At 40.8% G+C, this 21,105-nt stretch overlaps 1 protein-coding gene across 1 annotated transcript in view; it reads left to right on the forward strand.

Moving 5' to 3' along the window:
* The first annotated feature begins 303 nt into the window (after positions 1–303).
* cecr2 (CECR2 histone acetyl-lysine reader) overlaps positions 304–21,105 on the forward strand; it is a 41,372-nt gene continuing 20,570 nt past the window's right edge. Inside the window, exon 1 of the mRNA XM_055192811.2 lies at positions 304–592. Within this exon, the coding sequence (XP_055048786.2) occupies positions 401–592 (192 nt within the window). The 5' untranslated portion in view covers positions 304–400. The remainder of the gene's footprint in view (positions 593–21,105) is intronic.

Below are 21,105 nucleotides of genomic sequence, written 5' to 3' on the forward strand. Positions count from 1 at the left end.
CTTTCAACAAAATTCAAATGTGTGTGCAATCCCTTTAAATGAAGATACCACTTTCAGTGGAGGTAAAACACTTGACAACAAAGACTAAGTAACTCCAGTGTGTGTTTACTCTCATTGACAAGTTCAGCTCAGTAAATTATTAAAATGAAGTAAAATAGTTCGTAATAGTTGTTGAGCAGTAAAAAGGTAGTTTTATCAAGGTTACGTGTGATTTGTTTTTATGTTTCGTTTTGTTTTGGTGCGCGTCACCCCCCTTTCGTCATTCGAGATGGTACGGTCCAGCCCATCTGTTCTACTCCAGTGAAATGCGGACTGAAACAGATTGTAAGACTCTACGGGTCGCAATGGCTACTACACCGCAAGGACAACAAGTTTTGCTTTTCAGTTAAAAAAGTCCTTTATGAGGAACATACTTGACGGCTTTGACGAAACCACACTTTCTAATGTGAGACACTCGTTGGACGACATAAAAATGTCACAGGGATGTATAACTACTGTGGAGGAGATCCAGTCTTGGTGGGAAGTCCCCGCCATAGCGCACTTCTGCTCACTCTTCAGGACGGCGTTTAATTTACCAGACTTTGAAATTGAGGTAATTTATTCCGTCTGTATAAACTTGCGGCTTTGTTACCTTTCCAGCAGGTGTATTTACACGTCGTTTAGCGATGACAACAAACTCAAGTTGGTCATGTTCCCCAACCAACGTTAGCCATCTGCATGAGACTCTTCACAATTACAATTACTGAGTTAATTGGACTTTAACCCTCGCCACTAATAAATCTCTGATAAAGATATAATAACAATAAAGTTGTTTATTTATCGTCTGTTGGTGTAATAACAGAACTTAACCGTTAACAGAACTGACACGGTTAACTTAACCGCCTAATCAGACGTCCACCCAAAACATTGAACTTACAGGCTGTTTTTCTTTGATCTCTACTTCAGACACACCTTTTATTTACAGAAATGTGTTTATTCAATGGCTGGTGTTGTTTTGTACGACTTTTGTTTGACAAGAAAACCTGATTAAGCGGTGTGTTACGTGATTGACGAGTAACGTTAACGTTATCAACAAAATTGTCACGAGTGGGAACTTTGTTTTGCTTTGAGTATATCAGATATTTGCCGTTGATATCGGCGTTTCGTTTTATATTACGTTGTTTAACTTTAAGTTAGTTACACGACGCTGTTTGGCTTTTGGTGTTTTAAGTTTACAGTCGCGTTTATTTATTCCTGTAAGACCTGTTCTTGTGCTTTCGTTTTACACGTCGAGTGGCGTCGAATAAGATTTACTCGTAAACTAGCCGGTGACTTGATAAACTTGATCGGTTGGGTTTTTCCTTTTGTTATGAATACGATAAGCCAAGTTCACGATCTTGAGTTACAAGTTTATTGTTTGATCACAGGCTGGCTGCGAGTTGGTCATTGTTCGTTTAACTTACTATCCGCCTTGTTTGTGGTGTTGACTCACCCTTTACAATTGTGCTGGCTTTTAATTCATCAGAAATGATCTCGCTTTGACATAGTCCTTGCCCAGATCCACCGATATGCGTTTTAAATAACTAAGATCAAGTATTTTTCTTGTTTTAATCTCAGGCTATCCATATTTCAAATAATTTAGCAATAAACGAGGAAATAATTGAATTAGGAAAGAGTTTGTTAATTTGTAACAAGCACCATACTCCCTGTAATTGTTAAAAGGGGTGAAAAATGGCCAACACAAGGCATCAATATCCTGGGTTCATCTCGACCCCCACATGTGTGAAACGTGCGCTGCCTGTCGCTTTGTTATTGCAGCAAGGGTTCGAGGTGATGATCGTCGCGTGCTAACTCCCAGGAAAGTTACCCCTCGCGTGATCAGTAGGAAAATTCAGTACACGAGTCTAAAAAAACCTCACGTTATCATTAACACCCTTATTTTACTACTTTTATTAACACCCTTATTTTACTACTTTTATTTAGCTGGAAACTGAGCACACGTCCGATATTTCGTACGTGCGCAGTTTGATAATCTCATTTAATGCGGCAATCGCAGATTACAGAAAGCATGTGTCAATGCAGTGTGAAAGGATTTACATTCAGAGGACGGGAGGCTGTTTCAGGCACAAGTCATTGACCGTTTCACGATTCATCCTTGCAGCCTAATTGCATTCAGTGTAGGTGTCCAAGGTCATTCAACACAAAAGCCCTCATTCCCACTTTACTACCCTGGTAACTTTGCAGGCACGCATGAATGGGACGTAAGCCACCACTGTGAATAATCCAATCGGTTGCTTTAATCTTGCGATTGAGACGTTTTTCAAGTCATTACTGCAGGCTGTTATTAATCCCTGCAGAATCCTCTCTGTTATCTTAATATTCTTATTAGTGGTTTTGTTAAAGATTCAATCTCTATTCTCTTAAGTTTATACATTCACATTAAAAACGAGTAAGACGCTTAGTTGTAAATATATTAAAATTCTAATGCTTATAGATTAGTCGCTTTCCCCTAGTTTCACAGACAAGGCTTAAGACTAGTCCTAGACTACAACACCTGTTTGAGCCGTCTCAACTGACGATAACTTGCACTAACAGATTTTAAAATAAGCCAGTGCATTTGATTTATCTCAAGATACACACCAGTAACAGCATCTTTGTCTAAATCGATGTTTAATGATGAGAACACAACGACGCAAGATTGCTGAAGAACGCATATTGAAAAACAGCCACTGTGCGTTGATGATGCTGAATTTCTGACATTGTCACTATTGTCACATGTAAACTATCGTAGGCTATCTTTGGACGCAAGACCAAAGTCTTTACACCTCGCTCACTGTACGACATAGGACCGCCGCTGAAGAGCCACGATCATATAAATCGCCACGTTGTTTCACAATGTTAATCTTATGTCAGGGACAGCCAAAAACCATGCAGTGTAACCCAGGCTTAAGGCATGTTTATTAAAGATGCTTAAACATCTTTATTTAACTAAGGCCTAGTCTTGGCTTTAGCTAAGCCTTGTCTGTGAACACAGGCCTATTTTGCGTATATCATCACCAACGTTGGCTTAAGGTTATGTGTTTTTTGTCAAAACATGTGATGTGTGAACTTTAACATTGTCACAATGTTAAATAATACTAAAAGCTTGCCAGGAGAGCTTTGACTATTTTACGAATCTCCCTGAGGTTATGAATGTAGTTGGGTTTGTTCTTTAGATTTTAATTTGCCTAGTACATTTACATTTATGCATTTGGCAGAAGCTGTTATCCAAAGCAAGTTACAGTCAACTTTTTACATATTGCATGTGTTCACAGGGAATCAAACCCATGGTAAAGACTAGGGGTGTAACAATAAATCATGCGAAATCATGCTTGCTATGCTTCCTAACGAACGATGGTGAAATGCCGTTACATCCAAAAGCCAGAGGGCGCGCTCATGCAGAATCTCAATATGCGCGGCAAAAGTAGTACCATTTTCACACACATCTCCAGGAAATGCCTATAAACAAATTTATATCAGGCATTTTATGATAATAAAGAATATGAATGATTTTCTTTGACGAGTTACTTTTTAAAAATGTATGTTATAAACGTCTCAAACTCATGGTGATTTCCGATTGATAAGGACTTCCTACTGATCAAAGAGCCGTAGTACATGAAAGAGCTGTGTTTAATATCAAAATCAATATTGGACAAGTGTAGTGCGTGTCGCGATTTACCATTACACCTAAAGGCCCAAGTATATTAATCTTTTACGCATACGCAAGCGTACCCGCACAAGTATACTTCATTTGACTTGTTCGCATACACAGGCGATTGATGCATGCGCATTACGACATTGCAATACCAGGCCTACATACTAAAAATACTTCTGTATGTGTGGTTACAAAAACCTAGTATGCACATACTATTCTGATGACGAAATTTGCATCATACATACTCTACACTAACCCTCATGCATAATGTATACCAAGGCTTTAATGCATAAGATTAGAATTCTTGTAATTCACTTGTTTTATAGCCAAAGCTGTGCCTAAAAAAAGCAGGTGGATAGTTCAGTAAATAGAACACAAATCCGGTGGTAAGAGGATACAGTGTCTTTTTCCTGTGAGAAAGCCTACCCTGTAAGGTGACCATATGTTTATTTGTCAGAGTCTTTGTGAAGATTTGGTTCCTTGCCTCAGTCGTCTCTGGTTTATGTTTTTGTCAGGGAGATATCATCAGTTCTCACCTGTTGAGGACATATTTTAGTGGTTAGAAATAATATGTACAATTTATGAATTGTGATATACCCTAAACTAACAATATCCTCAATTAGACATCTTTTGGAAAAAGTAAAATAACTTTTGGTCACGATTGTCACACTCAAACCACAAGCTTTGGTTTGAACGCAGTGATCCAATATGAAATTTAAGGTGTGGGTCAGCTCCTTTTCTTCTAGGAATCCGTTCCGGGGGTTGACAATAGAGATTATTCTTGGCAAGCTGACAAAACGGCTCCTTGCACATTGTTTCTTGGTTACACTTCAGTCGCGCTCTGTATACCCAGCCCTAGATGAGAGAAGTGCACTACAGGAAGAGGCCACACTTGCCTGGGCTCTCTCCCTGCCCTTTGTCTGTGTGAAGCACGCTTGATTTCCTAGCAGTGTGGCTGTGAAACGAGCCCTGAAATCCCACCTCCTCCAGGAACTGGAGTCCTTCAGGAGCCGAGCCCCTCCGCCCTTCATACGTGCACACAGCCAGAAGGCTAGGCCTGCCGGCTGGACGCAGAGGATGAGCGTTGGTGTTTTGTTGCTTGTCTGTTTTCATACATCTTCATTAACTGTTGATGATGTCTAGGAAGTGGGTGGAGAATTGATCTGTGGGCATTTGGTCCAAGCCTTCACATCGGTAGAAGATGAGAGTAGGACTTAATTTAGTTTCTGAATTGATTACATTTAGTGGGCAAAGTCAGCAACGTGGGCAGATGGAGATAGACAACCTCATTACTGATTAATCTTGAATTCATCATCTGTTTTTTTTTGTGAAACTGACTGGCACAAGCACTTTTTCAAATTGTGCTGATATTGACCCTTGTTGGGATTTGTTTTTCTGTTTTAATTCTTTGAGTGATATTAAACCCTTTCATGCTTTAAGTATAGTTGTGGCCAATTTTTAAGTTGTTCTGGATGCTTGTGCGCATAATATCGCATTATAATACAACACAATACATTACATTGTTATTTTATTTCTGATAATTCACTTTATGAACTCTATTTAACTATGCAACCATGCTTTTACTTATCTGCTTCTTCTACTACCGAACCTATTCCCCCCATGTGTTTGCCTCCCGTTTCTTATTCTAATGACAATCTGTGCCTTAACAAGTTTATGATTCAGACGTCTGATGCACCTCTAATTAACACTTGTCTCTATCAGCGATTGCACAGCTCATTGTCTGAGATCATCAAACCCATTGCCCCTGGCAGTCGTTAAGGATTTAACGCAGTAGGTCCACATGTTTCTTGACAGATGTTTATCTTATTCATGCTTTTCATACACAGCCGTGTCATTTTATCAATTCCTCCTTTCTTCTTCCTCTCACCTTGTGCCAGAGTACTAGTGCCTCCCCCTTTCCATCTTCCGCCCATCCTAAGGTTGCCAATATTAAATAGAACATTTCCAATACTACTCCCACACTCTGGCTCTATCACTGGCCCTGGCATGACTAAATCACAGATGGTGGGTCTTTCTTTGCGTCTCCCCCCCCAGAGAGGGGAGATGGTTGTAGCTGGGTGCTGCAGTTCATCTGGGGCACCTTTTCTTCTGGGCCTTACACCGTATGATTGTAAAGGGAGATTTAATCTCAATGGAGCTTGATGGAGCAGGAGCCGAGGACAGCCTCTTGTTTTGAACAGCAGATGGATTAAAATGAGGAAAACGGATTTGTCGGATCTGTAGCACTCTCCCGTTTTGCTCCGACACCGGTTGTCGATTGTGAAGGATTGCTGCGAGCCTGTATGCACATTCATGTGTGTATCTGTTTAGCCTGTGTTGAATTAAAGGCTTTGAAGTGAGAGCAGCTAACCCTCGATAAAGCTCCTGTGGTTTTGAGGAGGAGGAAGTGAGCTTTTGGCTGTAGGATTTGCACCATCAATAACTGAAGGGTCAGCAGACCTTGTTTCAGACCCCAGATGCTGTGCCTTGAAAAGGATCACTCCCACCCACCTGCATCCTAAAGATATTTATCTTTATAACCCAGGCTATTTCTAACAGAAGAGAAAAGATCTTTAGGCATTTACAACAGGTCATGTTTGAAATAGTGCGGATTAAGGGACACCATTACTACTGTTGCTTTCCCTTGGGTAATAAACATTCGTACATTGCCTGTCATGATCCGTTACATCTACATTTATGCATTTGACAGATGCTTTTATCCTAGGGACTTACAGTGCATTCAAAGCATACATTTGCGTTCCTTGAGATTGAACCCATGACCTTTGTGTTCCTAACGCAGTGCCCTTTTTGACATAAGCCATAGTCCAAACTAAAAAACCCATTTAGTATAACCACTCCAATAATCAACAAATTTTAAGGTTTTATTTTCCAGTGCTGCTTTTGTGTCTGCTGACTTCATCATAAGTTGCATGCACGCATAATACTTAGATACTTCTCAAGTCTTTCTAAACCACCATCCCTTCCCCCATGTCTGATTGACAGGTGAGGGCAGAAGTAAATGTATCAGATGGTTCGACACGGGGAGGGGGGTGTTTGTGGGTCTTGTAGTGTGTGGTGTTTGTTTCAGCCGGCTCCATTGTCGCAGCGCCCCATGGTTCCCAGTGGCTGTCTCCAAGTTGGGGCTGCCTCACCACACATGGTGCTCATTTGTGGGCTGAAATTGAAGCTGGATGACAGGGCTCAATTGTGATCCTAGGTTGTCAGTTTTGGTTTAACTCTCTTGGACTGATTGTTAGGTGTTGTGTTTTTTGCTTGTGACAATATGATGCAAGAATCATGATGGGAAATCTGCTGTTTAGTGTGTCATTAGGGATTGCGTCTCTCCCCACAGACTGTGGAATTGGTGGGGGTGGCAGTTGGGGGGGGGGCTGGTTCTAGTGGGAATGTTACTCTGACTGCAGCCTGCCAGCCTCACAGAAGAGTTGGATGTTTGGGATGGGGGGGCAGTCTGTGCAAAACACATGAGGGACCCTCAGCCTGGAGCTGAGACGGCAACGAGAGCATGTGTACGTGTTAGTGTGTGTATTTGGGAGGGGTGGGGAAGGGTGTTGATGTGCTTTCAGAGGCTAATAGAGCAGTTCATAACAATGGCCCAGCTAGACCCACTCATCTGCTCTTGGGAACAGTTGTTTGGAAGAGAAGCCATGGTTGTGTTGTCTGTTATGCTTATGGTAATGTCTGCTGGTTCATTTTCTTATGTTTGCATTACAGCACACACTGTTTGCTAAAGATTCAGTTGCTAAAAATAGTGAATGTCTGTTTACTCTCTTTTTTCCGACCTATTCCCTGAAGTCCAAAGGACTTTTTAAAATGTTGTTGATTTTACTTGGTTTGTTTATATTCACTATCGAACTGCTTAAGTTATTACTTGTTCTGATTTTTAAAGCGTAATAACTTTAAACTGATTTATAATGATCATAGTAGCATTATACTTTTTGACACTGATCGTAATTGCAGCAAACTGTTTGGTTAATTACCACAACACAGTTCCTTTCAGTTAATAAGGTTCTGATTATTATTTTTACCTAAGAGGACTTTTACACCCCTTGTACCCAGCTCAATTTAGCTTTTTATTCTTCGGCAAATAGGACAGTACAATATCTTGAAATTATCTGATGATTAACGATCAGGAAGTATGTGCGTATGGTTGTCAGTTTAACTTTGTATATTATATTGTGTATGTCCTGGGTCTTCCTAGATTTGTATTATCATTTAGTGGGGGCCTAGATTTTAAAGCCCTAAAGTACAAATCCATCAATCATAAAAAATAATCCATACGACTCCAGCATGTGAATATATGTCTTCTAAAGCGAAACATTTTAGAGAAATTTCTTCTATTGCTGTAATGGTCCTTGAATATGCACATTGTTACAGATGGTACTAGCCAACATTCTGCACAAGATGTTGTAATAAGACCACCAAGTGAAGGCCATGCGAGTCTGGGTCAGCAAAAGTTTTTGTGGAGGCCATTGTGAGGAGGCTCAGTTTCCTGGAGTTAATGGTTCCCACTCAATAGCATGTGCTGTGATCCCAAACCCAGGATGTGTCTGGCCATCCGTCCGTAACCACCTGTTGCACCTGGCCCTGACATTAAGATGAGTGGCCCTGCTCTGTTGTTAGGGCGGACTCACAGTATCCAAACCGCATCCGGGTGCGATTGACCCCCAAAGCCTGGTTTGTTTGACTAATGTGATTGCTCTGTACCGCGCCCGGGCACGGTTTGGCTTATTGTGCAATGGCCGGCTTGCAGAGGTGGGCTGGAGCGTGGTTCAGAGGCTCAGATACGTCAATTGTGCTACCACTCCAGTGTTTCCCACAGGATTTTGAGGAGACTGTGGTGGTTATGACGTCACCCACTAATTAGCATATATGTGACGTCATCATGTCGTGTTTGTGTTTGATCTAGTGTTGGCATCTGAAATATGTTTCACTTCTACTCTTTGATCTGTATCTCTATTTGATCTGTATTATATATCAAATTATATTTTAAGCCGAATTAAGCTGTTTTAAATAGTGAAATAAAAATGTAAATGGGAATCATGAAAATTCTATTTGTGGGGGCCAGTGTTGATTCTGTGGTGGGCCACCACAAATAAATCAATGTATTGGAAACACTGCACTCATCTTCATCTGCTTTCGTAAAAACTTTCTGATGCGCGCAGCAGGGTTACATGAATGTCTGAACTACACACGCGACAGACCAACTAAGCAATATTATTGACATGTGAGAGAGCTGTGTGTCATTGCGCACCTAGTGACTTCAATAGAAACACAGACTTAACATTACGATGGGTTCCAGTGTTAAGAGAGCGCTTTACTTCCTGTTTTGTTCAAAACACTCACATCCTAATGATGCCCAGGCCCGGATCGATAAAAGTACAGTGCGAGCACGTGCTTCTGGAGAAGTAGGGAGGGGGGATAATCACACTAGGGCATGGTTTGGTTTTGGTGTGAGTGCGCCCTTAGTGTTCCCTACTCCTGGACCTAAAAGTTTGCTGGTGATCATAATAAACTCTTTTTTTTAACTCCCTGTAATTCTGTGGTATGTAGCATGTTCTAAAAGGGATTTATTTTAAATAATACATGTCATGTTTAGAAAGATTTAGACTGAATATCCTCTAGAAAAAAAACTATGACAATTGTTTTTCACAAATTCTTGGGAGTTGGTTATTTGTGAGTTAAATTTTGCACGATTGAGTTCCTTGGAGAGAAACTAGACACCTCATTTGAATTGTATCTCTCTCTCCTGTATGTGACTATCAACTACTGCAAATGCATTCTAGTTATGTTTTATCATGGTTTTAGGGTCATGTTTTTTTAGTGTTGTCAGATTAAACTTGACATTTAGAATATGTATGCCGGACACAGTGTTTCCCACAGGATGTGGTGCCAATGATGTCACCTACCCTCCTGCACACTTTAGATCGGGGTAGGCATTCCTGGTCCTGGAGGGCCACTGTCCTGCAAAGTTTAGCTCCAACCCAAATCAAAGAGGCTGTTTACACTTGGTATTAAAATGTGTTTTCATCGATCGGATCACAAGTGGACGAGAGAGACACATTACGTTTACACCTGGTATTTAAATCCGTCTCTTTTGTCCACTTTCGACCGCTTCTGTGCTGAATACTATAAGGGGGTGGTCTGTGAGACGGTGGGCGAGTCTCTCTGCTGTCATTCAAAGCCGAGCGGGAGTAAGACGTAAAACTTGTGTTTAATACCTCAGATTAGATAAATGGGCGGAGAGAAGGCGGTCGCGTGTGGCTGTTCGAATGCATTCAACCACATGTGCGTTCCGCAACTCCAAAGCGATCCGATCGAAAGTGGTTTCGACCACCTCTGGATGTTGTTGAAAGTGGTCGAAAGTGGACGAGCTCAAAACGTTTTGAACACCGTTTACACCTGGCATTAACGTCGTCCACTTGTGATCCGATCGACGAAAACACATGTTAATGCCAAGTGTAAACAGCCTCAAACACACCTGAAAATCTAATCAAAGGGTGCAGGATGACTTGGAAATAGCATTCAAGGTGTGTTTGATTAGAGTTGGAACTAAACTTTCCAGGACCAGGAATGCCCACCCCTGCTTCAGATCCTTGCTTCAGCACACCTGCCTCTATTTTTTAGGTAGCCGTGAAAAGCTTGATTGGCAGGTTCAGGTGTGTTTGGTTGGGGTTGACTCTGCAGGAAAGTAGGGCTGTGTCCAAAACCGCTCCCTATCTCCTATATAGTGCACTATATTTGGCATCCGCCATTTTGAAGTGGCGTCTGAAACCTGAGAGAACGACTTCATTCCCTACATTTGGTCACAACTTTTTACCCACAATGCACTTTTGAGGGGTACATTTGATGTACACTCGCTCACTCACTCACTATTTCCCATGATTCAGGAGACGAACGCGTAACTGGAATCAGCTAAACGATACTGACAGTAAACGTAACAAATTTACGTTTATACACCTTTGTTAGTTATTGTTGTAAGTTATTTTTTTACTTTAAAAAAATGGAAAATCGCTCACTCATTTTCATTGACCTCTTCCCCACATAGTGGAATCAGTTGTTATTTGCTATAGACGGTTTCACTAGTAACAACATAAACAAGTGGCTTTCATGGTCAACGCGTAACTTCCGGTAAGAAAAAATAACAAATAGAGTACTTTAAACATAGTTTATTTATATAACAAGCAAAATAAACAACACATAGATTTCCTAGGAAACCACAACATTTGTAATTTTTGAGGAGGTGTTTATTCAAGAGTTCAGTTTAACAACTAGTCAGACCATTAAAAAAAGCTGAAACCGGAAGTAAAGTTCGGACTAGACACGTATTGCGTCACCGCATGTACATCCGATGAAACTGTCTATATAAGGTATAGTTAAATGAGTGAACGACTGAATTAGCTTATTTGTGACGTCATCACGTAGTGTTTGCATTTGGTCTAGTGTTGGCACTTGAAAATTTTTCTACTCTCTGATCTGTCACATTATATTGTATTTTAACACAACTGAGTGCTATTTTCACACATTATCTGTTCTGTTGTCAGACATAAAACGAGTATAAAATAGTGACTAAACAACACGACCTCCTGTTTAATCCAACCAACTGTTACTTCAACTGCTGATAAAATCCTGATTTATAAACATCAAAATCCCCATACATTTACATTGAAGAGCAGATATATGAGGTGTTTTTTGTTGTATTACTTGCGGTCTTTACTGTTGTTGCTCTTCTCATTAATGTGTTGTTGTGTTATGAGCGCTTTTTTATTTTAAACGCGAGTGATCATTTAATTGAAGATTGCGTAAAGCGCAGACACACCAAGCACAAAGAGAACCTTTCGTTAAGTCATGATAAACTTGATCAGTCGTCTTCTCTGTCAGTAACATCTGTGACTGTTGACATTTACATGAAAAGGCAAGTACACACAGGAACGCACACTAAAAACACTGCAAACACGTTCACTTAATCTGAGAGAGAGGTGCAGCACGCAACATGAGAGTGACAGAGAGAGAGAGAGAGAGAGAGAGAGAGAGAGAGAGAGAGAGAGAGAGAGAGAGACCGAGAGAGGCGCTGAGCACTCGCAACAATGAATTAAGCCGTTTTAAATAGTAAAATAAAAATGTAAATGGGAATCATGAAAAACCTATTCGTGGCGGCCAGTGTTGCCACAGATAAATCAAAGTATGAGGAACACAGAGTACAGTTTAACTGTTTAGAGCGGCTTCTAGGTCAGAATCTTTATTCGCATCTGCAAATAGATATGGTTAATATTGTCTGTTGCCATAAAGACAACCTCTAGTGCTTTGGTTATAGCTTTGTGCCTGTAAGAATTAGTGTTGACTGACTGCTTAAACACAGATAGGGGTGTGTGCTGTTCTGGCATCACCTGTACTTCACTGGCTGAGTGCTCTTAGGGTGTACACACTATGTGAATCAAACCATACCAGACTGAGTATGTTTGACTCCCAAAGTCTGGTTCATTAGACTTCATTAGTGTGATTGCTCCATAATGTACCAGGTGTGGTACGCTTCACCGTACTCTGGTCCTCTTGCAGAGGTTGTCTCGGACGCGGCTCACTTTGGTTTGTGGCTGGGGCACAACCTCGCTTAACATCAGATATGTGACTGTTTTCTTCCTCAACTTCAGCTGCCACGGTAAAACCTCTTTTGATACATGCAGCACAATTATATGCAGCTGCTTGCTCAGATGATCATTGTGTTTGGCTTCATGTGGCACTAGTATGCAGACTGATCGATTTATTGCATGAAATAAGTGTGACAGAGATTTAAATGCATATTAGCTTGAGTCTGCTCTCGAATCACTCTCATGTTACTTTAATGTCATATGCCTGCCCTGCACACTACCACATGAAGTCAAACATGCCTATTAAAGGCGGAGTCCACGATGTTTGAAAAACGCGTTGGAAAAGGAGACGGGCCGACTACCAAAACACACTTATAGCCAATCAAATCAAATCAAATGCCTGGTTGCGTATGTGTGGGGCGGATCTATCAACAGAAGGTCCAGATTCTATTGGGGTAGGGGCGTGTTTGTTTAGGTGATTTCAAATATCAACATTGCCTTTCAAACATCATGGACTCCGCCTTTAAACCACAAAGTTATAAATACATTAAAGACCACTAGGTGACTCAGACGAGAGAATACATATTTTCCAGTTTTCTTTAAAACAATTGCACCATAATGACGTAAGCTTACTTCATTCGGATTATAAAGTGTAGTGTTAGTGCAGACCTGCAGAGGAGTTGGGAGAAGGGAGTATTACAGTATTAGGGGGTGTGCACACCAAAGCTTTTTTACGTGGCTGAAAATGCCGGCGGACAGCTTAATTTCAGCCGACTGCTAGCTTTCTTCAGCTGAGCGCTTTGGTTGCTGTGATACTTCTGCTTTGTTTATTAGTCGTTGTATGATGTGCCAGTTGGTTGTTGTAATATTTGTCTCACCCCTCCTCCACTGTGATTGGACGGCCGTGTAAGAACTGACATTGAAGAGCTGAGCTTTTCACCCAAAGTTGAATATGTTTCAGCGCGGAAAAAACGCAAAGCGGCGGCTTTCAGTGGAGAAAAACCCGCCAGATGGTGTCTTTTTTTAAATGCCATACTTCCATTGGAAACAATTGAAAACATCGGCTGGCGTAAAAGCTTTGGAATGCACGCCACCTTATAGTGAACTAAAATGTGAGTTCGCCTAGAGTTAGTTGAGTAAGTTGCTGAGTAAAAAACACTCATCCCAGTAAATGATTTATTGACATCAGTTTTGTAACCGACTGCAAATCTGGACAGCTGCTCTCCATATAAATCTGACTGGTCTGAACTGTATAGCCTACACCGCTGTAATGGTGCATGAAGGTTGTAACTCAAATAAAGTGTGGCATCAAGCTATACAAGTCAGAAGGTTCATTCACAGCAAAAAATATCCTTACTAGGGGTGTCAGGTTTCTCCTCGATTCAATTACATTTTCGATTCTAATGTCACGATTCGATTCTCGGTTTTTACTTTTTGGGGGAAAGACAAAAAATGCTATGCCATTATTATTAGAGCCCGACCGATATGCGTTTTTTGGGGCCGATGCCGATACAGATATTAGGGAGTAAAAAAAGACCGATAACGATATATCGGCCGTTATTCTTTATATGTTTATTATTATTATTATTGTTATAGTATTACATTATTATGCACATTGGGTGCTTTTCCTCGCATGGGGGTTTGTGGGCTTCACTTTACGCGAGAGAGCTTGTAAAGTGATGATTCCTTCTTGCATGCACATGGACTTAATGCATGCGTCTTGGACTCCTAGCATCTGAAATAAATCCAGCGCGTCATAAGAAGCTGCGCTTCTCTTTGTCTCACGTGTCATCTGTTCGAAGTCTAAACATAAACTAAAGTGGTAATCCTTACGTATTTGTTCAGTTTGATGCGTTTCATGCGAGCTGAGGCAAACTAATCCCTTTTGTTTCAAATATAACCCGCTGCACAAAAATCCTTTCTCACTCTCGCGTAACTTACGTGCAAAGAGCTGCGCTCTGTCCAAAGTCAGATCACTAGGTAGTAAATCATCCTGTTTATGATTTGCATTTCAAGGAGTCGTTGCAATACATCCCTCATGTTTAAAATATAAATTGTGTTCCGCTGGAGCTGTGTTTTTCAAGTTACCTCTGAGTTTTTTTCCCCCAGCTTGGCAAGCTGACCGGACGTGACATGAGGGCGTGGCAGCATCGACGATCTCATTTTTTAATTCGAAGTTCGAGGTTGTGACTTAATTTCGATCGATTTCAATTTAAAATTCGAAATCGTGACACCTTTCATCCTTACCCACCCCTTTGTTTTCCTGTTGCTCCCTTACCCTACAGTCACATTAGCTACAAAAGTGAACGACACCGAGCGACACGCACCCGCTTGATGGGCGTTCCTTGGCTAGTTTCTAAAAGCGGTATCAAAAGTCACTTTAGAGGTATTGTTAAGTTACAAGAAAGGTGTTTTTGGATTTAAAAGTATTTATTTCTCGATAAAAGTAACAAAATATTAGAGATAAAATGCCAAACTTATCAGATATATACATAAATTCGCATTTTCCGCCATCTTGAATTATTTTCTCAGACTCGACCACAGACCTACGTCACGTTGCTCCTTCACTCTGATTGGCAGTCGCTTTGTCGCATCGCTCAGTATTTGCATAAAATAGCGTGCTTGTCTATTTTGGCCCCGCCTTGCTCGCGCACCGGTGAGCTCGTCGCTTGTCGCTGGCAAACGGCCACTTCCATTGAAAATGAATGGTAGCCTGTCGCTCTGTCTCTGTCGCTTGTAGCTAATGTGACTGGGGGGTTAACCAACAAGAGCTGTTAATTGCTCCTTTGCCATCTGTGGAAAGATTATTCTGTGCACCAGGGACCACATTTGGGGGCAACTCTGTATTGCCAAAGCTCTGCCATGCAAAATCCAGGAACGATAATGTGCTTGATCAGTCACTGATAAAATATCCAGTTTAATTATTTTTTAGAAAGCTCTTCAGTTGGTCTGCTTTCTGAACTAACCTGATGAATTGACTTTTAAGTGCTTGGCATAGTTGCAGCCGAAATAGTTAAGATGCATAGTAATATTTTCAGAAACAGCATGGCAATACTAGATTCATCATACTGTCTGCCTAAAATGTTACTCTAATAATTTACCAATAATAAAACTGGCAGCACAAAATGTTTTGTGCCCTTCTGTGTATCCAATATTTTTAAGGCTACTGTACACCTGCTTGTTGGTTAACTATCAAAATCAAGTACAACTACATGTCTGTAGCTCACTGGCATTGATGTTTTACACTGGTGACTAGCAGTATGACAGGCAGTGGAGGACTAGTTGCAGGTGCTACAACATATTTTAAAGTATTTTTAACACCCACAGTGAAAACTTGTAACTTAGTACAAGCACTTCTTATATTATTGTCTCCCTATGACAAATCACTTTATTGTTTTCTAATCTTTGGATAAAAGCGTCTGCTAAATGTAAATGTTGTCTGATATCTAGACCAGGGGTCTCCAAAGTTTGTGTGAGCATAGGCTACTACCACCATTGGCTACTTGGATGAAGAGCTAGTTTTTTTATATAGTCTACTCAAAACCTTTTTGTTTTACTTGTTGATTTTATTCTATTTTACTTGTTGATATGTTTAAATGTTAACATACATAAAGAAGCCAAGCTAATATAAAAAAGTATGTAATAAATATTAAAATTTGAGGCCATTTTAATAGAATGTGGTTTGGTAGGCAACTCACAGATTCTGTGCAGGCAACCTAACCATATTGGAGACCACTGATCTAGATGTTTCAGGGCTCAAAATTAACTTTTTTATTTGGGAGCACTGGTGCTCCCAACTTCAAAGAGTTAGGAGCACCAGCAAAAATTTAGGCGCATCCATCCAAAAATTAAAAAGCACCACAACTACAATGTAAATGTTAATAGATTTATTTTATTAAAAATAAAACACCACCGCCGGGCTTTACACATCCTATGGCCAGCATTTAAAAGTTGGTCTTCTATTTTATTTTATTTTATTTTTTGCTGCATAAATTCCTAAATGAATACCCAAATGCTGTTGAAATAGTATAGCAGCAATAGTAATTTAACAATTACAGGTAACATGATTAAGATTACACAGAAAATCTAGCAAACAAGTAAAACACTGATTAATTGTGACATTACAAAAAAGTGACCCTAATATAGAAGGAGGCTAATATATATTGGTATTGATAACTGCATTACCAGGATGCTTTTACTACTAAATAGGCAATGTTTTAAAAAATACAACAAAAACATACCATCAGCATTGTGGTATTCCACAGCAACATGGACCACAAGGATGTTTGTCGAATGTCCATTCACCAGCGCATGCGCACATACACCATCAAACACACTTTGACAGACAGGTCGGTGTCTCCATCAATAATAAACACATTTGTCATGACACGTCTTATGTTTTTGGCACTTTCGCCATGTTTAAGCAAGGTACGTCTGGCGCTTAAAATGTTTTGATTCCGCCATTAACGCCGTTTTACAGGATTTACAGTAAACACAGTAAGTTACATTTTCATAGCGGAGACACTCGAAATCTTTAAGCCACTCTCTCTGAAAGGTTTAACGTCAACTCGTATTTTCCGGTGGTGGAGTTACATTTGAATCCGGATCGTCGTAAAAATACAGTAATAACCTTAGCTGTAATAGGCTCGCTCTCGTCATGCTTGCGACGCGTTCGTCTTTTCACATTTCCGCGCTTCACTGCAACAAGAAATGACTGACGCTCATATTAGCCAATCTGCGGTCTTCATTAAACGCAAGAACTTAATGGTGAAATTTGATTGGTTATGTATCGTTGGAGAGAACACTGAACCTGGGACAGCGCCAGCACGCAGGATCACAATCAACTCGCGTCACAACAAAATGGGCAGTCGCACAAATGCTCCCAAATATATTTTAAGGTCGCACAGATTAAATTTCGGTCGCATATGCGACCAAAATGGTCGCAATTTCGAGCCCTGTGTTTTTTTTGTCAGGTGTGCGTGGTCTGCCAAATCCCAGCAACAGTAAGACTTGCATTAAATTGTCTTTGTGCATAAAGTTTCCTTTGATATGCACAGATTCTCTTAATTTAGGGATAAGTGTCTTGTAGTTCAAGCTCCTTCTTTTGTGTCCATGCCAGCATGACTTGAAATAGTTGTGGTCTTAAAGTGAGTGCTGGGCGACAAGCTTGAGTTACGTAGTGTATGGTTGGCCTAAAGAGACTTCGAATTTCTTGAGCAACGGGCATGCAAAACAATAATTCCCCGTTTCTGCCATCTGAGTTTCTGAATGGCACTTCAAAAGCCAAGTGGGGTTGTGTTAATCCCCCACAGTCGGCTTCAGGTTTGAAGTGTGATCAAAGTCCAGGCTGCACTGATAGATGAGCTTACTCTGGTCCACTAACTGTCAAGGGACCAGGAAGTTATGAGCGCAACACAGGATCTAGGGGACAAGTAAAGAGGTTGCAACCCCAAACCCACCTTGGTGTAAGTAAATTGTGAACATAATATGGATGGAAATACAGTACCCTCCATAAGTAATGGGACAATAATGGCAAAATTGCTATGTTGGCTTTGGAGTCAAGAAACGTCTTAAAATTAAAAGGTGAATATGAGACAAAAATACTTTACACTTTATATTTTTCACGTGTTGTAACATAAACAATTTACCAAATCGGTGAAACAACACGTTTGGATTTTAATTCTTCTATTGATTGTGATCATATTGAGACATTTGTTTGACAAGTGTTAAGTAACAAGCTTTGTCCTGACCTGATGCATGAATTGTTCCCACATCTAGTATCAGGCTACGTTTACAGTGAGTTTTGTTTTAAAACGCATTACTTTTGCTGCGGTTACGCCTGTCATCAGACTACTTCTGAGTTTTTGACCCTTGTAAATGGAGACTTTTGTAAAATATGCAGACTCCGCTGTAGTTGGAAATCTCAGGGGTTGCGCTGAGGTGAAGACTGACTTAAGAGTCTTGTGTAAGCGAAGGCGTGAGTTCCCACATTCACTCCCTTATTGGATGTTCTGGATCATTATGCATTCTCCTTCCCTGGTTCGTCAAGCCCCTATCATAAGATCATATGGTAGTCTCACGTAGCCAGACCTTCATACTCAAGATCAGATGGCTTTAGGTTGTTCTGGGGTGGACAGTTAAAGGAAAACACCAGTTTTTCAATATTTTACCATGTTCTTACCACAACTTAGACAAATGAATACATACCTATCTTTTTTTTAATGCATGCACATAATTTTTGTACAGCTTCATTCCTTTGGATCCAAACAGGGATGCATTTAGAAGCCACCAAACACTCCATGTTTTCCCTATTTAAAGACTGTTACATGAGTAGTTACACAAGTAAGTATGATGGCACAAAATAAAAAATAAGAACTAAATTGTATGGCGGAAGAGCACTTAAGGGCCGAGTATACCTCGTCCAGCTCGCGCATGCACGCGTTGGCAGAGTTTTCCAAGTATACTCACAGCGGATACGCGCAGATGTGTTCAACACGTTCGCAATACAAATTATTTCTTGTTCAAACTATTACTCTACCAGGCCATCAGTGCAGCACTGATTCACTGATTTACAGTACATTAAAAATATCTAATTCCTCCGCAGTCAAGGCACTGTAAAAAGCCGTATCTGTTCCATTAATTCCCTGTTGATGGTGAAGTTAGACAGAAGTGGATTCAGGCTATCCAGCGTGATTAAGGACCTAACTTAACCATAAGAAAGGAGAGCACTTATGTATGCAGCAGACAGTTCACTAACGACTACAGTTTAGGGCTCACTGGTCGCCGCTTGCAACCAAATTCTATCTCTACCCATTTTTCTTGGAACGAGTTCACCCCGACACACAAACATACGATCACAGACATTACCAGACAAAATGTTAACTGATAATGATGGCATCTGGCTAACGTTATTGTTGCTACACACAAGACGTTCACTTGGACAACCATAGGCAGTAATTGAAGGTAATTGGTACCATAATGCTTCATTTAAAGCAGACTATAATGTTTTAGTAAGGTAGTCTATATCATCTACTATACATACATTATGTGTAAGTGGACACGCTAATAATGTGTCGTTTTAGTTAACAGTTCAGTAACAGTTAGACTCGCTTTCTACTTACCTAGATATTTATGGACAAATTCTTCATGGAAAATGTTTTCCTCCATTAGTCGTGTCACATCAGCAAATGTAATATTTGGCAAATCCGTTAACAAAGTTGTGTAGACTCTTTGATCCATTTTAAACTTGCCCGGGTTTATGTTTTTCTAGTGTGTTGACCCTTGACAGGAACTCCGCTTTCATGACGATTACGTATTTCCGGTTACTGTAAAAAAGGTCTATAGCCGTGTAATTGTTTGTTGTGGAGTGCCCTGTCTCAGGCTATATCCACACGAAGCCGGTGCATTCCCTATCCGATCATTTTTTTCCCTTGCTCTAAAAAAATAATCCGTAAACACGAAACCACTGAAACCGACTGAAACCGGTGTAGTATATATGCCGGACCAGTATGGGGCGCTGTAATTCTGCTACAGATATACACTATACACGGAGAAGAAGACTTTGAGCATGCGCATAACCAACGTATGGTGCTGTCGATGATCGCTTGTTGGTCACCACAATTGCATAGAAGCAATAGATTTGATGTAATAAAGCTAGTAGGCTTTAGTTGCTTCTGTAGCACGAACACAATCACATAGTACGCCGTTATTGTTGTTGCTGTGACGTGTGACGCTTCCGACACGTGATGTGATGACGTTTTCGCTTCACAAAATATACGGATTGGCTGTACAGACAAAACCGCAAGGGTGTCGGTTTCAGATTTATCCACTTTAGGACCAGGTTTCAAAAAATAGCGGTTTCACTCTCTGAAATCGCCGGATCCGTGTGGATGAAACGCCAATACGATAACAAATTTATGCGTATACAGTGATTCGCGTCTCCGTGTGGACAGCCCCTCAATATTTTCTTGCGCATGTGCTGTTGTACACCTAACGGTACATTGACGCTTCCCATTCACTTTTAATGAGGGACGTCATGCGTTGCCGAACTGAAATGTGGATCAGTCGGCGCTGCGTCACTGCCGTTGCTCGCAGCAGAATTTCTCAACTTTTCAAGTGGCAATGTGTATGTCAGCCAATCAGATCGCCTAATGCAAATAACCTAGGCAGAGCCAGCCAATTACATTTGTGGAAGACCGGAGCATGTTTTGCGGACACTGTGATTGGCTGCTGGCCACGCTTGAGACATGCCTTCCGTCAAGTGTTAAAGGTAGGGTAACAGATTTGATCCTGAAACATTTTTTGTTATGCTGGTTAAAAGTCTCCCTACATCCTGACAGCAATCACCGCGCCAAGCCGTCCAAATGTATTTGTAGAAATTTATGTCATCCGTGAAAGGCGTAGGACCAAAAAATGCTCAACAAACCACAGATTTCGGTGGGGCGGACGTTTCCATTCTTGTCCCTCATACGTAAGCATAATTTAAATGCCCACCGCGCAGCGAGTCCACGCAGACACCATACGTCATCGGCGCGTTCACGTGCGCTCACCTCCTGCCTGTAAACAGTGAGAACAGCAAACTTTTCTGCTAAATTGACAACCTACACAGGAGGCACAAAACTAAAGGCATCTTTTATAACAACAACAGCAAAAACTAACTGGATCAGCAAGAGCAAAACCCCAAATGAACATCGGTAACTTTACTGCTTACCACGAGATGCAAACAGCTGCAGGACGCAAAGGGTCTGAAAGAGTCGTTGCACAGTTTATTTTGGTAAGGTAGGTACGCGATATGTTTGTATTGAGATGGATTCAGATATTCTACTTTGA

This window comes from Misgurnus anguillicaudatus, chromosome 6 (assembly GCF_027580225.2).
Source record: "Misgurnus anguillicaudatus chromosome 6, ASM2758022v2, whole genome shotgun sequence".
NCBI lineage: Eukaryota > Metazoa > Chordata > Actinopteri > Cypriniformes > Cobitidae > Misgurnus > Misgurnus anguillicaudatus.